At 49.3% G+C, this 25,480-nt stretch overlaps 1 protein-coding gene across 4 annotated transcripts in view; it reads right to left on the bottom strand.

The window, feature by feature from the left end:
- Positions 1-25,480, bottom strand: part of LOC144136236 (uncharacterized) — a 554,206-nt gene that overhangs the window by 377,655 nt on the left and 151,071 nt on the right. For all 4 annotated transcript variants that reach the window (XM_077668404.1, XM_077668403.1, XM_077668402.1 and 1 more), the window contains exon 17: positions 5,129-5,195. In XM_077668404.1, the coding sequence (XP_077524530.1) occupies positions 5,129-5,195 (67 nt within the window). The remainder of the gene's footprint in view (positions 1-5,128; positions 5,196-25,480) is intronic.

Genomic DNA, 25,480 nt, shown 5'->3' on the forward strand with positions numbered 1-25,480 from the left:
CATGACCACGGCAAACGGTTCCCTACAGTATAAGCGTCGAGCAATTTCGGCAGACGCTGCAGCCCGTAGGCAGGGTTGAGAACGGGCTAATATTTTCTGTGTGTGCCCCTTCCTTTTTCTTTCAGCTGCTCGTGGAAGGACCTAAGCAAGCAAAGGAAATTCGTAAAATATCACTGGCAGCAAGTCGCTGAAGCTGGCCGACATCGTAGGCAAAAGGTTTCAAAGAGGAAAAGACCTCGCACACTGTCGCCTCTGCTCGCCATTCTTCGACTCCGGAACGAAACAAAGCAAAAATAAAAAAGGAAAGCAGGCGGCCGGAATCGCAGCCGCTTTTTGCTCTTCCGCGCTCTCACAAAGGACACACAAGTGGGCCGGCGCGACAGCTTGCGCAACTCTGCGGTGGCCACACGTGTCTCAAACGAGGCATGCCCCAGCTCCAAGGCCACGGCGCTGGGGAAACCTGCCGAGTGAAAAGGGGGCATCGCATATAGACGTCCCTGTGTTCGTTCCGCAAAGGAGCGCTTCCCCACAATGCCGCCGGAACGGTTCCCTCGTGGCTGCCGGCTCCCTGATGAGGCCGCTTGGCAGACCGGTGGCATAGCCGGTCGTCGTCGGAACGTCCCGCCCCGGTCTTTCTATGCCGACAGAAAGGAAAAGCACGGACTGCGCAAGACCGTCCGGGAAGCCAGTCGACACGGCGGTCTCCCAATGGCCGGCCCTCCTCTGGCTCGCATGTGCACACCCAGTGGAGCTCCGGCAACCGCCATTCATGCTCTGCTCCGCTTGTCTGGAACTCGCGCCGAACAAAATTTCGGGCCATCATACGACCCGGCAGAATTTCTCCCGTGCACGCTGTCGTTGCCTACAAGACTTTTCACCTGGCAATCGTGGCCGGATTTCCCGTTGCCTCACCTTGCCTCTGGAGGATGGCGAAGGCGGTGGATAAGGCGATACGACGCAACCAGGAACGAAAGAAGCCACACAAGTCATCAGGTCAGAGCGCGAAACAAGACAATGTACCGGAGACTTCCAAACTTTCTGTTGGTGCTGCGGCGAAGCCGGGTGAGGATTTGCGCAACAGCTTCAGGCAGCGCCCCTACTGCTTACCTCTTCTTGGGCGCCGTCTTTGCCCGGCTCCGGCAAAATCTTAACCGCGGCAAGAATCCCGGGCGAAAGCTCGACTGATACCAGTCAGCCGGACAAAAGCTCACCAATTTTGAAATGACCCAGATAAAAGCTGACGACTTGCGGCACCACGGATTAAAGCTCACCGCACCGAAGCCTTGCAAGAGTGGCAGATCGGGCTACGCGAGGAATACGCGAAGTTGCGGTTCCAGACAAGCACAACAAGGTTGTTGTGATTCCTTACCTGCACGCGGTGTCTCACCGGTTGAAGAGAACAGGCCAGCGGGCTGATGTTAGAGTGGTGTTTTCGGCTCCTGACAAGCTCTCCAATATCTGCCACAGAGTAAACGCCCCTGCAGAGCGTAAACCAGCCTGCCCGGTCAAACACCGTTCACCGTTTGTATCCTGCAAAGTCGGTGTCGTGTATAAAATTCCTTTGAGTTGTGGCAGGGCTTACATAGGCCAAACTGGTCGGTGCCTTAACGAGCGACTGATGGAGCACTCTAATGACGTCAGCAACACAGCAAAGAGGAACCTGGGAGTGCATTGCTTGAAGTGTCCGTCTCGCCCTTGCAAGCCGTTGTTTCAAGATTGCACTGTTCTAGATAAAAATGCCCATCAAAGCACTCGCGAAATCATGGAGGCATTGCACATCTTGAAACTAGGAGAGGACTGTGTCAGCTCTCCCTCGATCGCCCTGACGAAACGAGAAGTAGATTATTTGAGCCAGATGTCATCTAGGTGATTTCTTCATTCGGTTTTGATTTTCAGCGATTTTAGAACCTTTTGGCTCTTAGTAGTTTTCAGGTGTGTTTGCCGCCATGTCATGAGCAGCCTCTTATTTGCCCCTTTTGGCCCTGCAATTTTAAAGTCTCTCTCGCACGGTTTTAGATCTTTTTTACCCTTTTTTTGGCTCTATTTTCTGCTAGCAAATTGTTAGTGCCCTGCTTTTTGCTCCCTAGTTTCATTCCTCGCCTTGTACTGCGGTTTAAGGCCCTTTGGCTCTTGTTTTTGTGTTTTTGTTGCAAAATGCCGGTGCCTTGTCTTATCGTTCATCATTGACTTGTACTGCGTTGTTTGTTATTAGCAGTCACCCTTGTGCGCTGTTGCAGCCTCTTCTTTTCGCCTTTAAATATCTTATCCCGCGTATCAATTCCAGCAGTAGCGGCATCATGCGTTCCCTTCCATTTCCTGTATAAATATCCCCTTTCCGCAATAAAAATTCAGTTGAAGTCAGCGCTGTGGTGTCCTGTCTCGCTTCGTCCCCGTCTTTATTCGCGCTGTATCGCATTACCGAAGCCTTGTAGTTCCTTAACAGAACCGTTAATTATTGATGACTATTTCAAACCTAACCTAACCCTATAGGCTTCAAATAACCTAACCGTAGCCAAACTTGCGGCTATCTGTCATGAAATTACTCTGTTACTTGTTAGCAGTTAGCCGTTAATTCTTAACGCATCCTTTAAAACCTAACCTAGCCTGAACCCTAACCTAACCATACGAACGGTAAACTGCCATGAACTCACAAAGTTAATAGGCAGCCATTAATTTTTAAAGCCTGTATTTAAAACGCATCGTAATCTTAAAGTTCACTAAAATCTTAAACATCTAACCCCAAGCAAATTTATCGTTAATTGATTAATTATTAAATTAATAGTTAATTTAATTGTTAATGCCTCCATCTAAAACCTAACCGAACTGTAACTATACACAAACGATAAAATGTCATAAACTTCCTCATAGATATAAGCCTCGGTGAGGTGAGCTTTTATCCGCAGTGGTTTCGGCGCTCGATCAGCTGCTGCGCCCGAGGTCGCGGGATAAAATCCCGGCAGCGGCGGCCGCAATCTTGGTGGAGACGAAACGCAAAAATGAGCGTGTGCTGTCTTGTGGCAATGCACATTAAAGGGGCTCTGAAACGCCTTCCGAGGAGAGCACATTAACCCACTTAATCACTGCACTGTGTTGCCATGAAAACCAGAGCCAAATAATACTCTTCTACACGCAGCAGACGACACACAATCGCGCGTCAAAGTTGGCGAGCCCTTCCCGGCGACTTTTTCATGCTCGCGCCCTCCTCCGTCCCCCGCATCTGCGTAGACAAGGTGAGAGGTGGCCATTGGTTAGATTCTTTCAGACGTCAGGCAGGTACCGTGACCGCGGCCAATAAGCCGCTTAACTCCGGCGGGCCGGGAAGCTCCGCTCCCAGAGGGGGGTCGGTGAAGGAGCGCCTACCTTCCAGAGTGCAAAAAGTGACGAGAAGAGAGGGAAAGGCGCGAAGACACTGAAATTCAAATTTTAACTACAGATAACTCAGCTTCTACAAAGCGCATTTTAAAAATTCTTGCTGGATACTATTCGTGAAGCGGCGTGATTCAATATTCCAGGCATGCCGCAACTTTATTAGAGCCCCCTTCACAGCCCCTTTAAAGAACGCCAGGTGGTAGAAAGTTAAGCGGTGTCTTTCGCAGCCCACGTGCAGATTTGGGACAGTGAATCCCAGGATCTATATCATAGCGCGTTTTGAACGCACCTAACTGCCACAGTAACCACGGAAGCAGCTCATCAGTGGACAAACCGTCAGGAGGCAGGTCAGCCCATTTCGCAGAGGTCCCGTACACGTAAGCAACTCCAGCCAGAACCATCAACCTGCGCATATATACGTTTTCCCCATGGCTGGCTGTCGAATGAAGCGGAGCTGCAGGACGTTGGGGGCACATTATGCATCCTCTTTCCGCGTCTTCTGTTCTCCAGAAGCCACACTGACATCCTCGCAGACTCCTCAGACGTCATCCGCAGTCTGCTGTGTGCTCTGAACTCCGACTTTCTGGCACAGGAAATTCCGGACATACTTGAAAAATTCGCCATCACAGTAGGTACACGATGGATCCGTCAAAATGCACACCCCACACAAGCCTTGGTGGATGGAGCAAGTCAAAACACCTCCATGTCGCCGTCAAACCGCCCCATCCTATACGGAGGCAAGACTCCTCGCAGAGAACGAAAACCTACGGCGCGTCACGCGAGCGCTTCTCCCACCGTGTGGTATACCGACCACCCTGGAGGTCTTGCGCGCTCCGAAGATTGCGCCTCTGTGTCGCCCTCACCCCAGCAGTAACCTGGTCGTGCCGGAGGCACAGTACCCTCTCCCTTAGGGCGACTCCTGTCCCTCCTGACCCGCTCCTGTCTGCGAGGCGGACTTCACATACCTGCTGCCGCCGCGGTGGCTCATCGTTTATGGCGCTCGGCTGCGCTTACCCGAAAGACGCGGGTTCGACCCTGGCAGTGGCGGTCGCATTTCGATGGAGGCGAAATGTTAGAGGCCCGTCTACAGTGCGATGTCAGTGCACGTTAGAGAACCCGAGGTGGTCGAAACTGTTCGGAGCCCTCAACTACAGCGTCCCTCATAGCCTGAGTTGCTTTAGGATGTTAAAACCCAAAAACCAAACTATGCCTGCTCTGAACCTGCTCCTCCCGGCACGCATGCCGGCAGAAACACCTGTTCCGATGCCGACTACCCCCAGGTCGACCGCCAGATGTAGAAGACTGGGTCTTGCAGCCACACCACCGGACTTTGCTGGGCTTCCTTCAAGAATCCGGCGTGTATCTTAATTTCTACATCAATACTTGATGTCAGAAGGCACGCTGTCACACACATAAAAAAAGCCCTGTCATTATTCATCAAGGGAAGAAAAAGTGACCACATGACGTTATTAGTATAACTGCATTTCTCCCGTCTAATTTTCAGGTGAAGAGCGCTTGAGCGTTTCCATGACGGCAGTGCTACGAAAAGGAGCAGAAGCCACAATACACACGTTCCTCAACCCCTTCTTCAATTCTTCAGCGTCGTGAAGAAAAATCGCGCACGTCTCGAAATCGCTGCTTGTTCTCAACAGACCAGCGGAGACGATGCGCAGTTTTCGGCCGCCGTCCTCTTGATGTCGCACGCAGACGCAGGCAGCAGCAGCCGCGCATGTCTGGAAAGCGCTTCGGGCAGACTCACCTGTGCGATGCCCTGGGTCACGTGCTCGCTGGTGGGTCGGCTCCGGTCGTCGCTGCTGCTGCTCACGCTGCGCAAAGAAACAGGACACGGGGAACGTCACTCACGGGAAAGACACACAATCATTCGTCACTTTCCCAATTCCAAACGAGTGAGGGTGACAAACAGCGCTCTGTGACCGAGAAACACTCCTTCTGACAAATGCTGTAAGCGACTTCATTTTTGCGAAAGTGTAATTTCCGCGAAAACCACGAATGGCGTGTGCAGTTAGAAAAAAAGAACGGACCCAGATATGCGTCCAATACGCGTTCGCACAAATTAAATCGGGATTTTCAAGCGGCATACAATAGCTGAAGGACACGTCCGGAGATTCCCTCGTTGTGACAACGCTGTTTCTACACACAAACTTGCGGAAAATACTATTTCAATGAGAAGGGCTTCAGTGCCAATGACAAACAACGCGTGCAGGTGCATGGTCGTCATGCAGCCATCTCGTTGTGGCGAGCTCGCGAAATTCAGTATCCTCTGGTCACATCGCGACGGGACGAATTTTGCGACAAACTGAATTCACAAAGAAATAACGACTTTCACTGCTTCCGATGTACCACTACTATCAATCACTGTAGGGTGAATCAACCCCGAACCTTGCCCCAAAACCCAACCCAACCCGGGAGCAGTGGGAGGCAGCCTTGCTCGGCTGCTCCCACCTGGCGAGCCAGAAGGCCCTGGTCGACCGAGCCCGAGCAGCGGCGGTCGCCAATGGACTCCTGTAATGAGGGGCCCACCTAGTGATTGTAAGAGGTGGCCCCTTCCGGGGCCACCTCAAACTTCCTTCGTCTATTATAACTTTAATAAATTTTTCAGACAGACAGACAGAATCGAAGAGTGCCGGTGTGTCTGAAAAAGACGCGTGGGCCCGCGCTAAGAGTGCACCCGTGAAGCTGTGCCACGCATCCCTCGAGTAAAAGCTACACCTGAAACGTATGCCTCCGTCTGTACGCACGCGCTGCCTCTGAGCAGCATCAAATGCCGCGTATATGTGACTGTTCCGAGCACTGACTGGCGCCGCTCGTACAGGTTGCCGGGAAGCAAACTCGAATCTACTGACTGCATGACCACCTAACCGCTCATTATGTCACCATCAAATTAGCAACTCGGCTGATGCCTCATCCGATCATTGTCCCTGGCCTTCCAGCCACATTACGTGGTCAGCGGTCAAATCGCTAATAGGCTCACGCATAAAGCATAACATAAGAAAACTGCGAAATCTAACAAAAAAAGGAAACCTTCCCAGCTGCACCACCTAAACATTGCCGGACTAGACCGCCCACCCACATGCTCTAAGAAGTTTCTGCGCCAATAATGATGTTTTCAATCAATCACTAGCATCTATCCCAGCGCAGCCACAACGGCTAGAAAAAAAAGCTGTAAAGCTTCCACAAAAACTTCGAAGTTGAAGATCCCGCGGTGGAAAGATTCAAATGCGCACGCCCTTTATGGAAAGTGAGGGTATTGCCATACTATGTGGTTCTTATGCGTCGCCAGCGTTCCTAATCTCTTGAAGCGGAGAGAAAGTCTCGTCCTCACCCTCTTAATGTTGGGACTTCCACGGACGCTTAGACAGCAATCCCCTTGGGCTGAAAACTTTTGGCAAAGGCTGCACATTTCGTGCATTGGATCCGATGGTGATTACAGAGTGTCCTGCAGCAGTACCACTTAGTATGACGTTTACGCTGTGAGTTGCTACATGAAGACTGGGTTCTGGGCAGGCGAGGTCAAGTCAGTTAATTACTATCACAATATCCCGCAGCAGCGTGGCATAAGGGGAGGAGGAGAGGAGGAGAAGGACTTTAATGGAACAGGACTGCAAGCCCAACCCTCTGCGTTTTGGTGGTGGCTGTGCCGGTGTAAGCATGAAATGCATTGCAGGAAAGCCGTGGCGCACTCTACGGATACAAGTCTGCAGTGGGGCTCCGCCCACATTCAGGACCGCCGCACAGAATTCCTCCACGACAAAAAAAAAGTAGTCCGCTTTTATAACTTTTCTTGTTACTTAAACAACAAGCTAATCACAAAAAAAAATTATACACACTAAACACGAATGCAGTAAAAAATTTGCTGTGGTTTAGCTCTGGTTAACCCTAGTTGAATTGCGAAAGCCTCGTTTCCTCGGCACGTCGTCTACGCAGCGTCTCATTCCGACGCTCTGGAGAACTCAAACCGGTCTCTGCCGCACTTGAAGAGTCACTCCGGGACGTGGCACAACTTCTTTTGGCCGCATCTTCGTTACGACGCTTCTCGAGTCGCGCGGCGCGTTCTTCTGGCGTCTCTTGAGCGCGTTGTCTCTTCCTCGTTTCGTTCTGTCGTTGTTGCGTCTCTTATATATATATATATATATATATATATATATATATATATATATATATATATATATATATATATATATATATATATATATATATATATATATATATATATATATATATATATATATACCCCGCGAGGCGACACCTCCTCTCCCTCTACCCCAGCGGAGCACATTTGGTGGAGCGAGCGGCGACGGCAGCGGCGTTGCTAGGCAACGGTGGATCAAGGTCGTTCGTGGGCCACGGCATACGGCTGAAGTGCGCGACGAGCCGAAATAGCTCGCTGGTGGAGTAGTAAAGCTTTCGCTTTAAATGGGTGTAAGCAGTCCTCTAGCGCACATCCTTTTGCGGGCAGGGTAGGCTGCCCAAGCCCCGGGGGTAGATTACCATCACTAAAAATACGGAATGCTTATGCATGGCCGGCTACAGAAACAAATTCCTTCTTCAAAACATCCGCAGTTCTAGCAGATACAAAAACTTTAACTGAGGTTTCAATCCCCTCTACTTGCTAAGCTCAAGACCTCCGGTGCCGCGTTTAAAAGCTCCCTTTCACTGCTAATCACTACGATTTGCAGTGCGAATATGCCTGCGTTGCCAAGAATAAGCATTGCATATATTTAGTGCTCAAAATCTACTCCGGGACTTCGGCAGCATACCCTGCCCCTAGTAGGGAGTGCGCTAGAGGACCTCCCACTCCCTTTCACTCCCTTAGAGGCCAATTCATATTTAGAGTGTAAGCTGTAGAATTTTGGTACTTGGCTTGTTTCACATAGTCAAACGCTAAAAAGCTGATTTTGTCAAGTGCTGTAATTGGCCTTGTCAGCGGAGTAACACATGAGGCTGCAGAACGTGTCCCAGTGTTGCCAACTGCTATTTCTTACTTCTATCCTGCTACAAGACGCCTGACAAGTGTTGGCAGCCGCTGCGCGTGGTGTTGGTGAGGTCCTCTGGCTGCTGGGCTGCCTTCGTCCGCCTCTGTGCTTCGAGCTATAGGCAGCGCATGTCTTCCACTGAGGGGCGAGTGAACGCTATAAGCGGTCAGCTCATGCCGTTAAATGTTCATGAGGCAATGTGCACGAAGCATGAGCTAACTTGGTGAAACCATGCTGCGCATTACAGCGCTACTAACGCCTCGGTGACACAAAAGCAGCTTAGAAGCCTACGTTATCATGAGCTGTTTTTTTTTTTTCAGAGAGGCCGATGAGACCCTAGGGCTTAGCCGCTGCCTTTCGCAACCAAATCTGGAACTGGCAGTGACAATGATATAATAGTCCCTTCCATGTTAGGTCGTTTGACATTCACGTGACGCTTGAAGTTCTTGCGCAACCCTCAACTGGGAAGACGTGACGCAAGAACCACAGCCCGTATCCAACCACTGTCGCACATATTCATCTCGTGCAATATCGCATGCGGGGATTTTGTGTGTGTCCGCTGTTAACCCTATAACCCGAAAAATCGTTGCAGCGTATACTTGGAGAGAGAAAATAAATTAATAAAATGAATGGCCGGAACATTCGCAGCTGACTGGAGAAAATTATGTCCCAAGCCAGTCGTGATTTTTAATTGAAAGGGAGCTACAGCGTCTCGAAGCTGCTCCCTGGACGCATTTTCTACAACGACGGCCGTTAGAGGGTCACCCAAAGTCTCGCGGGGCAACCGACGAAAGGGCAGAGGGCCAGTGGAGGCTGTCACTCTCACCGCTGTTTGGAGGCTGTCGCTCCGGCCTGTCGGCGACGCCGTCGAAACGATCGCACAATGTTCAAGGCCTTCGCGCATTTCACCGCACGGTCAGTGGCGAGTGAGCGGCGTCCCTTGGTTGAGCATGCGCAAAGCTTTCTCAGCGGCCACCGCAACATTCGAGTCCCTCTCACGATTATTTCTACGACACTTACGCAGCGACCCGCTCAGGACATCCAAGGCGCGCCGCAACACCATCATCAAGAGTAGAATGCGTGGGGTTTCGCGGTCATTTCTGCAATGGCTGCGCTCATTAAGCGACACTCATGATTGTTTCGCAATCTTTTCGCGGAACCTTACTCTGTATAATCAGAGGATTAAGGCAGCCATTTGATATGAAATAAAAAAAAGCTGCTGGTTCCATACCCAGCAATTCTTGACAAAAGCATTTTTGGGCAGGAAACCGTTTATGAACGCAATTTTTTCAAATAATGTAAGGTTTCACTACGACGATCAATATATCCGCATATCACCTGACGGCGTATTTTTTTTCTGTTTACGTTTTTGCTGTCGTCAAAAGCGTTCCCCATTGCTTTTTTATGGCAGTCTTAACTGTTCGGTGCGATAGCTGGAAACACTTTAAATGAAGGATTTTACAGCATATCAGAATAAAGGACCATTGCCTTCAATATTTCCATAACAGTGGCTTATAATTTGCAATTTTCAGAATTTTTGGCCGATAATGCTGGACATGAGACGTGCGTAGGCAAATCAAAGCTCAGTAACTATGTTAAATAATTGGTTTTTTGGGGGGGGAAAGGAAATGGCGCAGTATCTATGTTTCCGAACTCGTATTTGTCCCTTCTGCATTCATGCCCCCGGCGCAGTCCTAATGTAAATGAAGCCGTCAACAAGAGCTCGTCGAAGGTCCCCGCACATCCTCCACATCGCATGCGAAGAGTAGCCTAGAGTCCATACTGTTCGTTTGTGATTACCCTCCAATGTGCCAAAACATCCTCGTGAAGATACGACAGACAAATTTCGATGTTACAATTATCGATCGCGAAATGAAGGAATTGGACCTAGACGGCCCACAGCAAGTCACCGCTCACAGTCATCCAGAAGCGGAGCTCAATTCATAAACGATTTCGCAGCGAATCCGCCGCGCTTTCTCTGAGCCGGCATCCGCAGTATTGTTCCCACAAGGAGGCTCCCAAGCGCCCCCGCGTCTCTGACGCACGAAGGCGTCAACGACCAGAGAAAGTTGCAGGGGAAAGAGCACCCGGATGACGCGACCTTTTAGACGGCCAAGCTGGGCATCGGGCGAGGAGGCTTCGCACTGGCGGAGCGACCTGTCACGCTGCAGCCACAATTCACGCACCACTCTCGACAAAAGCGGTACGCTTAAGTTTCTTCTTTCTCTCTCTCCAGAGAGCCGCACGAGCAAGTTTATACACATGTCGCGATGACGACACCTTTCAAGCGGACAGGGACCTCGAAACTCTTTCCTGTCAATCTTCTTCTTTCTTGCTTGTTGTCGACAAAAACTGTTTTTTTTATTATTATTCCACGCGCTGTCGCTTTTGACGCGTATGAGGAGCCCGTTAGCCGTTTCGCACGACTCGGTGCATAACGGCGCTGACGGCTGTTGACCCATCAACCTGAGATTAATTTAAACGAACGAGATTGAATTCCTCACCGAAGGAACTGCAACGGCCCGCGAAATTTACCCGCTTGGGAGCCAAGCACGTTTTCTACAAACAGCCCGCCCTTTAGAAGCATCAAGTGTGGAACGAAAGTCATCACAGGCAGGGGAAGGGGCTTAAAAAAACACGACGCCCTCTGAACCGTCCTCCTCCTGCTCCCCACGACAGCAAAGATAGACCTCTCTCCCTCTTTTTTACCTTTCTCAGCAACGAACCTTTTCGATTACAAAAAGGTGCCCTGACATCAGCGGACCGGCATTATGGAACCTAAGACGAACGAAAAGAGAAGAGACCGTTGCTAGCAATCTAAAAGTAAGGCCGCCCTATTTACTCCCACCGACAGACCACTCGGCCATCCTTGGGCAGTTGCGCAATGAAGCCATGGTTCTACGCCCGGAGCTCTGCTCGTGGTCTCTTCCTTTTAGTTTTCTCACTGCCCTGGACCAGTCACACTAAGCGCAGTCACGCAGTGATGACGAACGGCAAGCGAACAAAAACGACACAATGACTTTCTGCACCATAAAACAGTCGTCGTCATCGCTATCATCATCATTATAAGTTCACCTACGTTCACCGCCATTTCCAGTACGCAGCGACACCGGAAGGAATGGAAGCTGCACGTTCGACGAGGCACATTCGCACACATCTGCGATGGTTGGAGGACCGGCTTGGCCACAAATATATTCGGCCAAGCCACTCGTGAACGAGATCCCGAGGACGCCCTGAGCTGAAAAAAGGTCGCTTTCGTTTACTTACACAGTCCGCATGTCACATATTTATTATTCTTGAGTGCACGCTGGGAAACAGTACACCGGAACTCCCTGCTGGGAGAACGTGCTCAGCAAGACTAAGTTCGATCCACTCCTTTACACTGCCACCACTTTTCTTTAGGCATCTTCTCCGATCGAGACGGAACCGGCGGGAGCTGGCGCCACAAGCGAGTCTGGAGATGTTACGAGGAGTCCTCTCGGAAGGGCCGTTCGCTAAGGATTTCGTATACCTTATCGCTGCCCGCTGAGGAAGATCAATAAGGGAGAACAGCAGCCCTGCCGGGCTCGGCTCCGCGGCGTTATACACTATAGGTGCGCATCAAAGCTCCACTGAACAAGTAACGACCGCCTGACCGATGAACACGCAAGGCAAGGCACTTGGCTCGTGCTGGTCCCTGTTATCGGCAGCGAACTTAGTAATAGCAGCTGTGCATAAGTGACTAGTGTTTAGGTATTACTTTGAATGCAAATGGAAATGGCGAAGGGACAGCACTTTAATGTGCAACTGTGCCGAAAGATTCCGATCCCTACGTGATGACATAGGTGATGACACTGCGGACTCGGCATGAAAACGTCAAGACGACATCGGTGAACAAAAATACTAAGACACATGCCGACATTTTTGATTAAGTGACCCGAAGCTAATGCGCAATGTAATGTCTAAGATAATGTTTGGCAGCATCTCGAAAACACACAGCACATTATTCATGCGTAATTTTTATTTCTGCTCCGTTTATGATAACACCCTGAATCATATAGAAAAGTATGCATAGAAAAGTATGGAATGCGCGGCTGTGCAGAATCCGGATCACAGCTCGTCGAGCGCCTGTGCAATTTGGAAAAAATAAGGATAGAATTCGCGGCGCACAGTGAAAACTAAAAGCAAGAAAACATATTACCACCAATGAAAGCAATGAACGCAACACTGGCTCATCGTCAAGAGAGGGAAGAAGACATGTGTATGACAGTACTAAGCTGAGATGCTACAGCCTGAAAGGCCAAAGAAACAAAGTAAAGACAAGCCGCACAGTGGTGCGAATCAGAAAGGAAAGTTCACTAGCGATGCTCTTTGACTTCCATCCAGATGGACAAACAGGAGCGGCACAGAAGCGAGAGGGGAATGTGAACGTCGGCCCGCGTGTAGACAGAGCATGCGATACAAAAGTAGTGCACAGCGTCCCAAGCATGCATAAAAAAAAGAAGCAACGGAGGACGGGGGTCTTTTGAATAATGGTGACGAAACTGACGAAGACCACTTTAATAGCGGAAAGTTGGGCCAATTGGTTGAAATGTATTATAGAAAAGCAATATTATAAAACCACATTATATAACCACACTATAAAAGTAGGGCCATTCATTTTCAGATTTTATCATTTTTTTCTCGAAATTCGGCGAAAAAAAAATTGGAACGCTGTTCTTTCCGCCGAAATTCGGCTACAGATCGAGTTATTCACGAAAAAAAATTATTTAATTCAGCTTTTTCAGGATATTTTTGCGGCTAGCAGCTTTGAAGCAGGGCATTTCCATCACGAGAGCAATTAAGCAGATTATGCAATGGCAACACCATGCACAAATAACAAGCGTTAAAAGATGGTAAAAATCATCTGCATTGAGCTGAATAAGTACACGAGATCAGCTACTACCTGTGCGCTTTCTTTAGCTTGGCGCACTGGAGAACTATACTTCCCCGAGAGCCAATCTTCGGGTGGAAATCGGGTTTGGTCCGATTTTAAGAAATTTTCTCAGGTTGGGAGAATCGGGTAACTTTAGGCTTTATCGGAAAACGAAAGGCCCTAATATTAAGTTAACAACACGCTCGTCTGCTCTCCGAACTGTGCCATGCGCGAAACGTCATGCGCGAACTCTGCCTCGCAGCTAGCCGGCACTGACATGGAAGCTATACAGCTGACGCCAGCAAAATGAGGAGCTGCATTCTCAAGGCCGTTCGCGCGTGAGAACGCCACGTGACTGGCGAGTGCATTGGCAGTCACACGCAGGGCCGTGACCGTTCTTAGTTGCTAGTTGCCCTGAGCTTGTGGTCCCTGATTTGTTGCCGCCAGCTGTATAACTGTATAAAGTATGCAAGCGAACTTTGCAAATGGCGTGCTAGCAAGTATATGCACGCAAGAAGCTTTCTATATAAGCTTAAACGCGTGCCACACGGCATGAGACAATTCATTTCAATGTCCGATTGGCCGTTTCCTCCGAACCGAAACAAGTCGGTTTGAAGTGTCTGAACTGAACTGAACTTGATCTTTGTTTACCAGAAAGGATGGTGGGTCACCAGAAGCGACTAAATGGGCCCGCATGTGGTACCCATGCTGCACACACCAATTTTTCAAACACAAGCACCGTTTTGCGTTTTCTATCGGTTAGTCTCTACCGGCAGGCAAGGATGAAACGGGAACAAATTGTGTGGATCCAGAAATGTACTCTCTTCTCCAATTATGTCCTTAGCCATGAAGGCAACGTGCGTGCTCGAGCTTCGTTATGAAGAGCCGTGGCCCTGTTAAGCGACCGGTTATGTGCGTACAACGGCGCCTCGCCAAAGACGCAAGAGTAGCAGCGCATGAGGTGTAGCCTTCGCTCAGGTCGGATGACGGCCAACAGACGCTGAATGCCTTCACCGGCGACAGGTGGGCCCCAGCGAGAAGCAAGCGCTCGCAGCGGCTGTTGCCCGCACAAATAGCTCCCCACTGGTGGCGGTGCGCCGCTTCACTGTGTGAGGCCTGGCCTCGTTATTTTCGTCCTTCCTGGCGCAGTTCCGCTCTTCCGCGCTGTCTGGGACACGGGGCTGTTGATGCGAAAACCCCTCTGGCAAGAACGCAGAGCAGTTTGATCACTCCAGCTGCAAAGGCCCACGTGACGAAATCCAGCGTTCTCAATGGGCCAATGTCTGAAGATTACGACTGTCACGCCACCTGTCGCGCATCCAGACGAACTGCCCAAAGTTGATCAAAACATACATGTGCAGCGAAGAAAGAAAACATTCCGGACGCCGCCAACGGCTGGTTCCCAAAGGACGCAGGCAGATCTACAATCTTTCGTAATTGATAGCACCGAAGAACTCTGCAAAGAACGACCACTACAAGAACATTCGGCCGCTGTCACTTGCCGTTAACATCGGGCTTCCTGCATTGCGTTCTAGCAGTAAAACCTTCTACACGCCAGGATCCACGTGAGAATAAATATTGTAAGGAATATGCCAATGCGGGCTGCCGCCGTGGCGACGCGTAATTGCGTGCCCCGAGGTGCCAAGCTCTCAGGGTTCCAGTGTCTCGACGAAAGAAGAAAAAAACTGCAGGCGCCGATGGACCATGCACTGGTGTCAGCCTCACCACGCCTATGTACAGTCAACAAAGCGAAACAAGTGGAAAGGACTTCGTCCCTGCTGGTTCCACTCACCCGCAACACAACAACAGCTGTCACCATGCAGTAACGCAAGCACGCGGTAAAAACGGTGCGCAGCAGACGCGCTGAAACTGAACCTCACACTGCGCTACAGTACTTGAGTAAAACAAGTTTTAAGGCTAGTTGGTAACTTTCTTGATTCATAACGGCAGTGAAGGAGCACAAACACAAAACAAGTTCGTGTGTTTGCGTGTTTCTTCTTTTGAGTTTGTGCTCCTTCACTGCCGTTATGAATCAAGAACGCTACAATGCTGTTTTCAGTCTCTCCTTTCCATTCAATGTCATTATTCCCTTCCTGTCCACTTGATCACTGACGTCCCTAGCAGTAGTTACGGAGCGTAACATGGGATAGCTTTGCACATACTATACGCGCAGCAATGCGGAATGTAATGTGCACATATTTGTATGCACATTGTACATATGTGCACGAGGAAGAGGGGGGTGGGTGGGTCGCTCGATAAGCCAGTAATGCAATGATTAACTGCTCCTCTAAATGTTGCAATGTCGAGAGAAGGTGGCTGTGAATTTCTTAACATATCCGCCTCACCGTAGTCTGTATTACCTGCGCATACGCGTCGAGGCGAAAGCAGCGCAGGCGGCGCGAGCAGAGGGGGTGGTAACACTACTACAAAAGTAGCACTACCAGCTACTGCTGTAGAAGCAAAAAATGGGGACGGGGTAGCTGACTGCGGCTGACCACTTGAGTTAAAGGTCCATACTGCTACATGTTCTTCTGAACCACTCCAAGCGCTCGTGTTCAAATGACAGATATGCCTCTAATCGTTCGAGACCTCAGATTCTCCTATCAATCTCAGGTTCAATGGCCGCGCGATCTACTGCTTTTGCGCAAACTCAAGGAGCTCACGGTCTAATGGCGTCACGCAGAGTGAGCAAGCGTTGCTTTGAAGTCCGTCAAGTTCACGATGCGGGACAAAGAAAACGCCGAAGGTTTTTTTTAAAAACGTCCTATGGGCGTCCGTGGAAAAAGCTATGTCCGTCTATGGCCTTTTATGATCGTTTATACACACCCAAAGCGGTGCTTATTGCCAGCCATTGAAAAATATTTGCCACTAGAGCTGTAGCCTCGGAACCATACAACTGTTTTTATCTGTCCGTATAAAAATATATTCGCCTGAAACTACGGCTATAGATAGCCATAGGAAAGGTTTATAGCTATTTGGACCAAATACCTATAGCCGGTCATAGGACATTTTTGTATCCAGCCAGAGAGAATACGTGCCCGATTGTGAACAAAATCGCTTCAGAAGGGATGGACTTTTCGCCCGGAATTAAATGCGCGCAAAGCGAAAGCAGTTCCATTTCCGGCCATTAAGTTAGACCACCTGGTTCGCCGCGTAAGCAGGCGTGTAAACTGCGACGTATCAGACGCAGTTAGCATAGCACGTACTGGGCGCCGCCAGTGCGCCAGCGCTGATTGGTCCCGACGCGGCAGGACTGGGCTGCCGCCCAACGGTGCTACCACACTATACCTGGACGGCAAGCACGCACGCAGTATGGATGGATGAACGGATGTCAGGAGCGTCCCCTTTGAAACGGAGTGGTGGCAGGGGCCACCATGCTCGGTTTTCCTTTTCTTTTACATTCCTCTAAAGCAAATCTGTCAAACTTAATGGCACCATTTATAAATTATCTACAAATAAACGTACTACCTAGCTGGCCGACACCTGGTGCCACCTAATGCCTTCGGGGCGGCCTGCGCATGCGCATGGCAGTTCGCGCTATTCGAAATGTCTCCATTAATTGATCTCTCCTCACCCATTCTACTTGCATTCATTTCCTCAGGAGCCAGGAGAACGTAAGAGGCTGTGATCGTCAGTGTGTGCAAGGCAATTTACCGAACCACCCTGCTTCTTTACGCCGCTGAGCGCCGCTGTGCGCAATCCTCCGCCCGCACCGAGGAGCGCTTGGATCTAATTTCGAGCGCAGCCGCTCTCCCCCACGCATTCCTAGTCGTCGCTGTCGTTGGCCTCCTCTGGCACAGCTCAGCTATTTTATCCTGTCGTCCCTATCCCAACAAACAGAGAAAAACGCTGACGATACGTGTCAGCGAATGACACGAAACGTGGGAGGAGGAGGAGGAGGAGGAGGAGGAGGAGGAGGAGACAGTTGGGAAACGCGGTGAAAAAGAAATCAGGAAAAGCCCTGTCTGCACTGAAAACAGGTGAGAACTGTGGGGTTTCGCGCACCCAATCTCAGATTTTGTGGATGTTGGTCGAAGCCTCTATCTGTGACCTCGAGGTTGCTCGGCAAGAGCAGCCTGGGTCTCACAAGCTTCACCGGTTGCAGCACTTGCCATACCGCAGGTTCGTGGCGCATCACTCAGCCGCCGCATATATGGGCATAAACCCACTAACGCTTAAGGGGAAAAGTCCGATTTCGGCGAACTTTGTATGAAGCGTACTTGGCCTTGAAAACCGAATGAGATGAACTCATCAGGCCTCTCTTTCTTTTTTCAATCCTGACATTGGACCAGACAAGAAAAAACGTACTCAGCGCCTGTTTTGCCACAAAGGCCTGGTAAAAACGTATGGATATTCCCCATTACAACTAAGGTGCTATGGAAATTAAAAGAAATGGCGGTAGTTTAGCTCTGGTTAAACCTGGAGTGACGCGATAGCTACAGCTGGCAGAGTGGAACTTGGTCACGTGAGTGACGAACCACGTGATCAGCCACGGCACCGCGCCACCGGCAGCTGCTCCGCGCCACGTGACCAACCACGTGACAGGGTGGCGGCGCCGCCACGCTGAAGGCTCGAAACGTAACTGTAATGTAGCTATCGCTACAATGCTCACGTGTGGGAATGCGAAAGCATTACTGCCCCTGGGCGCACTGGCGCCCACACACTCACGCGCGCGCGTATGACACCACCAGAACGCTGAATGACGGACGGTTGTATCGAAATTTTGATACGAAAATTGGCTTTTGGGAAACATCTCGGTGGACACCTTAACAGCGCCTTAAGAAAAGGGTTCAAGAGTCTGGGAAGGCGTACAGCTAAAGGTGCATATGTCGTCGGTTCGAATCTTTCTCGCAAGCTAGGCTCCAACTTAACACATGTAAGCTATATACAACGCGAAATCGTAGCAAACCACCAGGAACGCTGTACGTCAAACGCTTGCGTCACAATGCTTGTACGAATGTTGTCGGGAAAACTGGAGCCACACGTTGGCCGGCCAGCGGCGAGTATATATAAATGAATATGATGAGTACAGGATTGTCCGAAGCCCATGGCAGTGCTCTGATGTCGTCACCCTATTTTTTTTTTGCCGTCGCTGGGATTTTCTGTATCATCTGCGAGCACACACACACGCCGCGGCTTTTCTCGTAATGGGACTAGAAATGTTTTCGCATTAAAATGGCTTCGTGCACTTCTGTACAAAAGATGACACCACCTGAAACCGAGGAAGGCAGAGGAAGGGTAGTAAATTAGGTAGTAGGTTTGGTTCCCAAAGGCGGCGAGGTTGTTTTTTTTGTCTATTTTCTTTGAATTTATGTTCTATGTAAACGATTGCGCGGTTGATTTCCTATTGAGTAAATGCGACACTAAAAAGCAAATTACATTCTCGCTAGCTTTCCATGGTTTCAGCGACTATTGGCTTCTTTCGCACTACGTGCCCAGGCTGACGAGCTCCTCACCTCCATACCGTGCTTCATGCATTTCCGCCATATTCCACCGCTAGCTCGAGAACATAGCTTTTTTTTTTTTTGCCGACTACCACTGGGATAGAAAATTCGCTTCGAAGGTCGTTGGTATCGGCGTTGGTTTCAACGCCTGATTCGCCGCCAGAGTGGTGGCGTCAGTTTCGCCGCAATTTCAGGACTGCGCTTTTTTGCGACAAAACGAGAGCCTAATATAACCGGCCCCTCAACCGACTCAACTATAGAGTGACTCGAGACTCGAGCGCAAAAGCCGTTGAGTCTTCTCGCTAACGGGCTGAGCGAGCCCCCCTTGCAGGCAGGCTGGCAAAGACCGCTCCACACCGTTGCCCGCTTGCGGGGCCCGAGGAGATGCTGTTCGCTTATCTATGTTCTTTGTCTATCGCTTCCAGTACGGGACCTTATATACTTTCTGCCACGCACGTGAAAATTGCTCTGGTTGGACTGCTCTGGAACGACCATGATCGCGCGCGACAGCTATAGCTTCTATACGATGTTCGGGACTGTTACTAATCAGGCGCTGGCACAATAATGAGTTCGTCTGAGCGGGAGCATAGCTGTCTGTCGCAAATGCGTGTGTGTATCATCCATGCGGCAATATATGAATCCGGCAGCACTGAGGGTTCCGAGTTTGCAAAAGCGCTCGACCTCACGCGAGAAAATAGAGAAAAGAAAAGCGACAATATAGGCAGACGTACTGAACACTATTTACTTTTTGTTCGTTTCGCCAGTAAGAACGGTCACCAACTCATCCAACTTTCGACACTTCTGACTCCGTCGAGTTGTGTATAGTTTGTGTATAGTCACTCTCAAAGCTGCCAGACGCTCTTGACGCAAAGCCTAATCCGGTTCCACATTCTGCACGCGTCCAGACATTGCCTGCAGGCGGTGCGTCAGCGCTCCGGTCAACGTAATGAAACGAGGTTGTGTGTTGAGCTGAGCCGACCGTAAGTTTCTGACACCACTTGTGTTTGACGCACGTACAGCGAGCTGGCCTAATTCGTGCGAGGACACATCGTTGGACGACGCTGACGACGGTCAAAGCCTGCAGTATATAAGACAGACCATGCAGGCTCCACATAGGCCGCACTAGATTCGGAATTGGTCGGCACTTTCAACAATCTCCAGTTAATGACATTTTCAGTTGCACTTGTCAATAACTATTTCGGATAGTGAAAAAGTAACAGATTCAATGACATTGGTGCTTGAAAAAGTTTACAACTGCAAGCAGTTTTCTGTGAAATTTCCATAAGCGTATGCGCAACCCCGAATAATCACCGAGTCCGAATATAAGCCGACCCCCCACTTGAACGCAGGCAAAAAAAGCAGCCCCGCCCCGCCACCGCAATCTATATTTTAGCTTCCCGAGCGGTGGCATCGCCAAGCAATAAGCGCGTAATGATGCAATGACAAATGGAAGAGGAGGAAAATGAAGATCAGAGGCGATAAAACGGCGCCTCATTGCGGCCCCACATTGTGCCAGTGGCAAACCGAACTGCCAATGGTCCTGTAGTTTTGAATTCCGGCGCCACGGAGGTTTTCAGAAGTTTGCTCTCGCGCTGTTTATGCTGTCTGGCTCTCCTCCAGCAAAGCGACCGCCAGCGCGAGCCAACCGGATAAATGGCGCGCAATTCGAATTTTCGTTAGCGGAACCAATTCGCATGCGAATTAACGATTTGTACTGCGTAAGTAGCGCGAGCGCCATTAGGCGAAAATGTCGGCGTAAGTCATATGCGTTCCCACCGAGTGAAGCCTCCGGCGCCTGCAACGAGCCAAGCGCGAGAACCCCACCCCCCAACCATAGGCAGAGGGGGAATCTGCATCCGAGCACCCTAGACAGACGGGCGCAACGACGCCCTCCAGCGAGTGGAGAGATAGTGAAAGCGGAGCCGAAAGCGAGCACGCGCGCCATCGACTGATCCAACGCGCAGCAAGCCAAGTATGTGTACGTGCTCGACCTAGCTGATGCCGGCCTGCAGCTCAACTTTAAAAAAATGCCGGTTTGCTGCACGTCAACTGAACATTTTAGGCCACGTTGTCTCCAAGGAAAGCGTTTGTTCCGACCCAGCCAAATTTCGTGCTGTGGCTGTCTTTCCCAAACCTACCTCCATCAAAGATCTACGGAGCTTCCCAGGTCTGTACTAGTACTTTCACCGGTTTATTCGCAACTTTGCTTCCATTGCTGCGCCTTTAGCACAACTTCTGTCCGGAAGTTTCGATTTATCGCTATTGTACTCTTTAGCGTGCGAAGATGCCTACACCCTGCGCCGCCTCTTCACCGCGCTGCCCATACTGCGCCATTTCAACTCTACCGCTCCTACTGAGGTCCACATGGACGCCAGTGGTGTTGGCCTCGGCGCTGTGCTCGCCCAGCACATATCTGGCTTCGATGACTACGTCGTTGCCTATGCCAGTCACACGTACTCACCAAGGCTGAATCCAATTACTCTGTAACTGAAAAAGAGTGCTTGGTCATTGTCTGGACCCTTGCCAAATTCCGCCCTTACCTCTATGGCCACCATTTTGCCGTTGTTACGCACCACCATGCGCATTGTTGGCTGTCCTCCTTGAAGCACATCCGGCCGTCTTGCCAGGTGGGCTCTTCGTCTACAGGAACATGATATCCACGTCGTCTACGGGTGCGGCCGCGACCATCAAGCCAGTCTCGCTGCCCAGTTCATGCCGACATTGCCAGTCTTTCCACCTCTGATGCCTCACCACCATCATTTCCCTACATTGACATGCCCTCCGCGGAATGTACTGACCCCTGAATCGCTTCTCTTCTCACCTTTCTCTCCAACCCAACGACTGCTTCTCCGTCACGTGCGCTCCGCCGACATGCTTCCCATTTAGCGAGTCCTGATCATCTCCTCTATCGCCTCAACTACAGTTCCGATGGTTGCAAGTTGCTCGTTACACCTCAACACCTGTGCACGCAAATATGAGCCTATTTCCACACTGACCCAAAATCTGGTCATGCAGGAGTTTTCAAGACTTACACCCAAATCCAGCTGCGTTACTACCAGCGCAGCATGTACACCTTCGCCCTAAAATACGTCCACTCATGCCTTGCCTGTTAGCATCGCAAGACATCTCCTCGTCGTTCTGCTGGAGAGTTGCTGCCTACCACGTGCTTTCGACAGCATCGGCATTGATTTCTACAGCCCGCTTCCATACAATGCGGCCAGCAACCATTGGGCTATCATTGCGGTTGACCATCTGACGTGGCATGCCGAAACCGCCACCCTTCCGGCTGCCACAAGACGTCGCCTCGTTCCTTTTGCAGCGCTTCGTCCTTCGTCACGGTGCACCTCGTAAACTACTTAGCGACCGCGGCCGCATATTCTTGTCAATGCTGTCAAAGCCCTGCTCACCCAGTGCAACACATCATTCATCGAGCCAACTCCACATATATCATCCGCAGACCAACGGCCTCACCGAGCGATTTAACTGCACCCTCGGGGACATGCTCTCTATGTACGTCGCTTCTAACCACTCCAATTAACATCTCGTTCTTCCTTACGTGACTTACCCATACAATGCCGCTATGAAGTCCACTACTGGCTTCTCTCCTTTCTTCTTTACGGCCGTCATCTGTGCGCTACAATAGATACCATTCTCCCTTACCAGCCTGGTGTCTCCGAAAATACCCCCGTTTCTGAAGCCGTGCAAGATGCCAAAGACTGTCGCCAAATCGCTTGCTCACTCACGACTGGCACCCAGTATCACAACAAATCCCGCCACGACAACTTTCACCTCGGCCCGCACTTCTCTTTCTCTACTGGCACCCTTGTCGCTCTGGATACCTTTAAGCACCCCTAGACTGTGCTCAACATTTCTTGCCAAATATCACGGCCCTTACCATGCCTTCGAGCGATCATCTCCTGTTAACTACGTTGTGGAACCACTCACACCCTCTCCCGAACTCCACCGCCGCGGACGCGAGACAGTTCAATCATGTCCAGCGCCTGAAGTCCTACTATGACCCCGCCATTTTACCGCCACCGTAAATCGTCAGGATGTTCTCCCCAGGGGCGATCGTAAAGAAGACGTAGAAAGATGAAGATGAACCTGAGCTTCAGCGGCATTGCCATCGCCGCATGTGTCTGTGCTCGACCTGGCTGACCTCGGACTGTTTTCGCCGCTGCTCCCGTCTTACCCCTCCCCCGTCTTACAAATCCAACAAATCTAGAAACATACAAATCATTAGCGAGCCATAAAGCCAGCCAAAACAAACCACAATGTACATGCAGCAAATGTAATGCATAAAATGATTAGCAAGCTATAAAAGCCAGCCACAGTAAAGTGACATTAATTGACACAACTTTCAAGCAATGGGAAAGGCAAAAGCGAAAAGCAACAAATGTAAAAGTAACAAATAGAAAATCATCCAATCAAAAAATCCTAAAGGCTATTATGTTACTCCCTATATAATGCGAAATTTGTATGCAGCTCTGTAGATGTTTTGATTTTGCTATATATTGAGGTAAATTTGAGAGATGCGTGTACGTATGTACAGCTACAAAGCACTCTTTATTTTCCATGGACACTTTCTCCAAGTAACACTCCTCTCCCAGTCTTTTTTGATTGTGATGAAGATGGCTTTGTGGTCGGAGAAATAGATGGAGGTATGTTCAACCTGCTGCGCCAATGAATGGTTCATAAGCAGATGGTTTATACTAGGAAGACAATGTTGTAAGTGGTGTGGCCAACGTGGACAATCAGTCGCGTGCAGCAAATTTCACAGCACCACCCGCCAACAGAGCGAAGCGCGGTGCGACTATGAGGAGGCAGGGCGTCAGTGCGCGTGCTGCCGCAGACAAACCTCCCCTCCCCTAGCTAGCCTCCGCACCTCCACACATGCAGTGGTGATGGATGACGGCACGCACAGCACGCACCACTCTGGCGCCATCTATGAGCGAGCGGTGATACTTTCGTTTGCTCGCACAAACGGTCTCGAGAGGAGCGCGGTCGCTCTCCTCCCCTCCCTTGGCTCCACTCGTGCTCAGTTACAGCGATGGCGACGGCGACACGGCTCAACCCACAAACGGGCGCATAAGAGCTGCGCTCTAAAAACATCAGGCTAGAAGCGAACTCTGCTTATGCCATTCATTGCATCAGACCATCTGAGCGCCTCTCAGTTTAAATTGTTTGTACAAATGGAGCTGTATATGCATCCCAGGCAGCAGAGAAACATTACAGCAATGTTACATTTTTGTTTGGTCAAACATAAATGGAATGTTCTTAATGTCTTTTCTCAACATTTTTGCAATGTTAGATATAAAACCTTTCCCTATCATTAATTAGACATTTAAACAACATAAATTCAACACTCTCGAAAATAGTAAAGCAACCCTGCATGAGAATGCAGGCGCACCAGTTGTGAAGGTCCACAACTTAATCAATGCTTTGCAAGGACCAACCAACAATAATGACTACACTTGAGCTCCACATATACGGCACAACATGCAACTCATACGCTCACCTCCAAATAGATAACACGCAGTCAAGATTGTATAGCCATTACAGAAGGATGTCCCATGAGTGACGGTGGTATATGGATAATAAGCAAAACTTTCTAAAAAATAATGGGGCTGTGCATGCAACCAATAGTGGGCACAATCTCATAGATTTAGTTGTAAATTACTGCTGACTGAAAAATGTCTTTACTATAAGAACAGTGGGAAAAGTTCTGGGACTCGGGGCTTAAAATATATTTGTAATGTTGTTTTATAGTTATTCAAGCATTACAATAGCATTTAGAAGACTATATTGAAACACTGTTTATTTGGAAAATTACACTATATGTTCACCTATTTATTTATTTCAAAATACTGCAGGCAGCAGTGCTGCCCAGGCAGGAGAGGGTTACAAAAGGTAAGCTTGCAAAGAACACTCAAAGAACACTCAAAGGTATTAATGTTAGTACATTCAACAACCGAAGCAGGCAGGCGATTTCATTGTTCGATTGTGCATTGTTCGATTATGATCATTTTTAACATTATAATGAAATTTATAAGTCATCTTTAGAATTATGTTTACTTTAACGTTAAATAATGTTTCCGATATAATATATATAACATCATTTGCTAATTTTTAACATTAATGCAACAATCCACTGTAGAGTATAATGTTAATGCAAATTATGTAACATTTTTATAACAAGTTCTAATGCCCAGCACTACATGGGATCCTGCCGGGAATGGGCACCAGCACAGGATACGTGCCGCGCCCAGCTTGGCCAAAACTACATTTGACCATGCAAATAGGTTGGCTCCAAGCTAGTATACGTCGAGCCCCCAATTTTAGATGGTACATCGCTACTCGAAAAAAAAAGTCGATTTATATGCAGCAATCTACGCAAAGCAGTTTAATCCATCCATAAAGGCACTTTTTAGTAAGAAAAACAATACGTATGCACTTTACATGCAGCTAGATCTTTACATTTGCAGATGCACACTAAGTACTAAGGAAGAACAACTGTACTGAACCAAATAAATTACTGTTAATCCCATTAATGTATGAGAAATAAAATATTGTATCAATAGAAATTATGTAATCAAATATCGGTAATTTGACACAAAGAGAAGAGAAAATTAGTGCCAGTAGACTCTCTCGTTACCTATTCTCAAAATTCTTCCAAATTCTGTCATGCTTTCTGGCATTTTTTGTTTTCATTATTTGCAAACAATTGCATGATTTTTTCTTTCTTCTTTCAGTTCTTTATTCGCTTTTATTCCACTACT

This window comes from Amblyomma americanum, chromosome 6 (assembly GCF_052857255.1).
Source record: "Amblyomma americanum isolate KBUSLIRL-KWMA chromosome 6, ASM5285725v1, whole genome shotgun sequence".
Classification (NCBI taxonomy): domain Eukaryota; kingdom Metazoa; phylum Arthropoda; class Arachnida; order Ixodida; family Ixodidae; genus Amblyomma; species Amblyomma americanum.